This window comes from Ursus maritimus, unplaced genomic scaffold (genome assembly GCF_017311325.1).
Source record: "Ursus maritimus isolate PB19 unplaced genomic scaffold, ASM1731132v1 scaffold_21, whole genome shotgun sequence".
Classification (NCBI taxonomy): Eukaryota; Metazoa; Chordata; class Mammalia; order Carnivora; family Ursidae; genus Ursus; species Ursus maritimus.
This window is the reverse complement of record NW_024424564.1, coordinates 32,477,848-32,482,999: the sequence shown is the minus strand read 5'-3', so window position 1 is coordinate 32,482,999 and position 5,152 is coordinate 32,477,848. Positions and strand designations below refer to the sequence as shown.

At 33.2% G+C, this 5,152-nt stretch overlaps 1 protein-coding gene across 2 annotated transcripts in view; it reads left to right on the top strand.

Annotated features, from left to right (window-relative positions):
- Window positions 1-4,928, top strand: part of NTN4 (netrin 4) — a 108,346-nt gene extending 103,418 nt beyond the window's left edge. For both annotated transcript variants that reach the window (XM_040637340.1, XM_040637339.1), the window contains exon 10: window positions 3,517-4,928. In XM_040637340.1, the coding sequence (XP_040493274.1) occupies window positions 3,517-3,653 (137 nt within the window). In that variant the 3' untranslated portion in view covers window positions 3,654-4,928. The remainder of the gene's footprint in view (window positions 1-3,516) is intronic.
- The last annotated feature ends 224 nt before the right edge of the window (window positions 4,929-5,152 follow it).

Genomic DNA, 5,152 nt, shown 5'->3' with positions numbered 1-5,152 from the left:
ATTTCACTTTGTTTTTCCATTTTTACAAGTTCAATAGCTAAGGCCAAAGAAAGCTGATAAGAAATTCGGAAACCTTACACGCCAACTAGCTTCCTCTGCTACTTTTTGAAAGGAACAATCTAATTGGCAACCCTGCAAATTCATTCATTCCTACCTTCATACATGCATTTACTCATTCATCAGTCAATTTAGGATATCAAGACTAGCACTAAAGTAGTATACTCTGTCTATGGAAACAAAATAAACTTTGTGCCCTCAAACACGTAGTAAAGTAGACATCGAAAGCAAAAAAATAGAAAAGTAAAAAGTAAATGCCAGTAAGTGATACAACAGATAATATTGTTTTCCATGCTCATTTTTGGCATAATGCTGCTCAATAATTAATGGATTTATTCAGTTTAATGTATATTCATACTCTAAATTAATGGCAAACTCCTATAGTATTTGTTCTCTTTATAGTTTCAAAGTAAATTCATTTCAAATACTAAACTTAGCAATGAAGTGTCCTAAAAATTATTTATTGTATTTTATATGAGAATTTTATTACTTTAGGTATGATACAAACAATATCAAGACCATTATATTTTAATTAGTCTAGTAATTAAATATTGGGATTCTTTTTCATGCAGAGGCTAAGGTGGTTACTCTTTAAATAATTTAAATACCTTATAATCCATCTTACATTTGTGCTCTCCAGTGTTAAAATCTCCACCATTATTTTCCCATTTTTTTTTTTCCTGAAAACACCATCATAGCTATGTTTAAGTTTAGGGCTTATTTCTTTTAATAATATTTTAAATAACCTGCTTATTATAGAAACTATACATGTGTACATTACAAAAATCTAGAGGAGGGCCGCCTGGGTGGCACAGCGGTTGGGCATCTGCCTTCGGCTCAGGGCATGATCCCGGCGTTATGGGATCGAGCCCCACATCAGGATCTTCCGCTATGAGCCTGCTTCTTCCTCTCCCACTCCCCCTGCTTGTGTTCCCTCTCTCACTGGCTGTCTCTATCTCTGTCGAATAAGTAAATAAAATCTTTAAAAAACAAAAAAAAACAAAAAAAACAAAAATCTAGAGGAAAATTTAAAATTTTACATTTCTTACCTCCAGAGAGTCTCTTTATTAACAGCTTAGTGCAAATCCTTCAAGGTCTTTCTCTATGCATGTATGTATTATATTTTTTAACCAAAATAAAATCATAGTATGCTCCGTTCTGCAACCTACTTTGTTTAGTTAGTGATCATTGCCTTCAATTATAGTTTATTTTCATATTCTCTAATACTCAGACCATATTCTAATTTCCTGACTGGTCCCAAAATGTCCTTTAGAACTGGTTTGTCCTTGTCAGTGTTCAGTCCAGGATCATACATTGTATCTGGTTTTTAAGTCTTTCAAATCTCTTTTATTCAAGCACAGTTCCTTTTTTAATTGTTGTTGAAGAAATAGTGTTGAAACCTCCAGGCCAAGTAGTCTTGTAATTATGTTACCCTCTATTTTTGTCTGGTTGGTTCCTTGTGGTGTGCTTTAGCTTATCTCGCTACCTCCTATGTTTCTTGTAATCTCTAAAGAAAATCTTGATAGATTCAAGATAAACATTTTGACTAGAATCCACTAGAGATATTGCTGGGTATGTACTTCATGTTAAATCATATCAGAAGACACACAGCACCTGGATAACCCACTATCAAGGTTGCTAAACTTGACCCTTAGGTTAGAGTGATGACAGTCTGATCACTCCATTGGGCAGTTTTGTTTTCGCTTTTGAGACTAGAAAGTAATTAGTGTGCTGTTACTTAGTCATGACACAAATACCCAGTTTCCCATTGACCATTGATTTAATGATGTTACCACCAACTGGTAATCCTTCCTGAATCAATAATTTCATTAGAGCTTGAGAAATGATGTTTTTCTGATTCCCCTCATTTACCAGTTGACATTCTTCTGTAAGGGGACTTTCTCTTTCAAGCTGGGCTATAGGTTACCATTCAATATAGTTCTCATTGTAAAGGCAGGATAAATGCTAAATTCTTTCCTTATAATTCCCAGGCTGCTTGCCTTTCAAAATAAGTAATGGTTTTAATAGCTGCTTCAAAAGATGACAAACTAGTTTTTCTCTGGATTTTTCTTTTTTGAGTATCATTTTGGAATTACAGTTTTTTGCTGATTCAGTATGTTTCAATAGATACAATCATTATGTTCCTTGGTGCTCAAATCATCACAACTCTAACAAGTTGTAACCCTTTCTTACTAGCTCCCATGTCCTTTTACAATGATCCCTATTAATTTTTGAGAGCTTCCTCGATTTTTAGCACAATACGATGTCCCATACTACCTTGCATCTTCCTGTCCTGGACCTGCAATAGCATTTCTGCAAGAAGCTTTGTTTTGTTTTGTTTTTTAGTGAGATCTGTTTAATTAGAGACCACAGTATGTCTATTACAGGTGTTTACTGCTACTGGGGTATCTTTTTTTTAGGTCATTTCAGTGAATGAACAAAATATATATATATATGATATTAATATGTTTTATTTTTATAGTTTTTATTAATATATATTAATTTACATATATACATATAAAACATGGGTTTAACTTGATATTCTCAGTTTAATTTTAACAACTACTATTTTCTCTTAAGTTTTAAAGTATATGTCTCTTTATCTTGGAAAGTTTTCTTTTATAAACATAATTACTTATTTGCTCTGTCCTATAATATTAAAGAAAATTGTTTCAAAATACCAGTATTGATATTATTACAAACACCTACTGAAGGAGATTAACATATTTCCTTTTTTCGATGTATAGGTAATGAGACTGTCCTGTCATTTTTCTGTACGTTAGCCAAAAATTTTTATTTGAAGCCTGAAAAGAATTTTGAATTACAAAGGTCTGGTGAAGTCTCATCTTTTTTTTTTTCTTTTAATATCACAAACAAACATCCTATATTCTAAAAACACATTGACTTTCTATAGGAAATATATGTCACTTTGTATAATTCATAACTCTCTTACAGTATGTTTTCCACATGTTTGTTTCACTTTTATAAAATCCTCCTTAATATGCACTACCATACATGGTGAGTCTTTAAGAAATACTAATTTATAGCCGAATGCTAAGTACCCACAGAATCCTCACTTCTTTACCATAGAGGGTGGTATAGTACAAAGTAAAAGTTCTACAGCCAGACAGACCTGAGCTTAAGTCAGAGTGCTGCTATTCACTGGGAGACACGGAACAAGTTTTGTAATCTTGCTGAGCCTTATTTGTAAAACAAACAAACAAAAAATAATACCTATTTCACAGGGTTATTTTCAAGATTAAATGAAATAATACACGTAAGCCACTTAACACATAGTAAATGCTTATTAAGTGCCAGCTGTCACTGCCTGGGACTCCCAATTTCAACTATGAATATATAAAACTGTGAACTATGCATATAAAATCACCAAAGTCACATCTCCTCCCCCACTTCAAAAAATTATGATACTATATAGCCCCTAACTTTGTTCTCTTTTAGGTTTGGAGTACCTTGTGGCAGGACATGAAGATGTCAGAACAGGCAAACTCGTCGTGAATATGAAAAGTTTTGTCCAGCCCTGGAAGCCATCCCTTGGAAGAAAAGTCATGGATATTTTAAAAAGAGAGTGCAAGTAGCAACAAAGGTATATAGCACATAATGGCACTTCTCTATGTACGAAACACAAACTTAATGGAAAGGAGACCTCAAAAACAAAACTGGAATTTTTTAAGTGCCAAACTATATAGAAATATTCCAATGCATGGGCCTAGTCTAACCTGTCTCTTTGGGGGCCATGTTTAAATACGGTTTGTTTCGTAAAGACAAATGAAAAATCCTACACTGGTACCTGCCTTCTATGGCGCTGATCCTGTAATTCGTAACTATTAAGAGTATTTTTAATAGCCATATGATATTTAGCAGTAATCCATTAAGAGCAGTACATCTAACAAGGACTCCTTCCAGCTTCAGATATGTTACTTATATTTGTGCTACTTAAAGTAATTAAGGAGATTTTAAGGACTCCCCAGCCCTACTATCAAAAAAAAGGTTTTTCTTAAAAAAGAGCCTTCCTTTGTGTGATGTGTGTGAACTTTGGTCTGTGGAGTGTTAAATGCAACCTCTCCACGTGTATATAGTATTTCCTTGGATAAAGCACTTTACTACCTACCACTTGTGTTGGGAAAGTTTGAAGACCATGGTTGACAGAAAAATAAAGCGCGTGTAAGAAAACCTACTGAAACAGAAGCACTGCCACTATGTGTGGACAAAAGGAAGTTGTACATTTTAGCTCTGAACACTTGGAAAAAACCTAAAAGGAGAACACATTTGCATATGAAGTCTCAGCTTCAGGCTAGAGGTTAGATTACGCAGATACCAGCCATGATGGAAAGTTTTTTAAAAAACTAAACAAGATGAGACTTTAAAATAAGAGGAAGAAGAAATCTTAAATGTAGAAATATGCTTGGATGAAGAGGAAATGGACTTTAAATTTTTAAAAGCTCATTTATTTGCAATGCACTTGTATACACGGCAAAAATTATTGTAGACACAGAATTTGTTTTATTTTTGTGTTTAGTATTTAAACCTGAATGTTGAAACAGTTTCCTCCTTATCTTTATTAACAGTATATGGCCATTATATCTACTCATTTTTTTTTGACACAATGTATGTGATAGTTCACCAAACTACAGTTTTCCTTATTACTTATCTTCTGTACCCATGCACAACACAATAGTTTCTCCTGTACTTGAATATACAAAACATAAACCACAGTGCCATAAGATAAACTTCACATACAGAACATATTTTTTTTTCCTGAGGTCCTGTGGACTTGCAAAAAATATATATATATATATTGCTGTTAATTTTTTTATATTTCATATATGTAATAAAGGAATATGATTTCCTGATTTTTGTCTCATTTCCTGATCAACTCTGCTAAAGATTACTTTGTCTTAATGAGGGAACTCAAACCTAATTCCTTAAATTAAGAAAATCAAAGAAGGGCTTGGTATTTCTACTCTTTTACTCTGGGGTGTGGGGATAGAGTGGAAGCTAATTCAGATAGGATTAGTTTCTGTAGCCTTTGGACATGAACTTTAATCAGATGCAGTGTATTTTTATACTATATTTA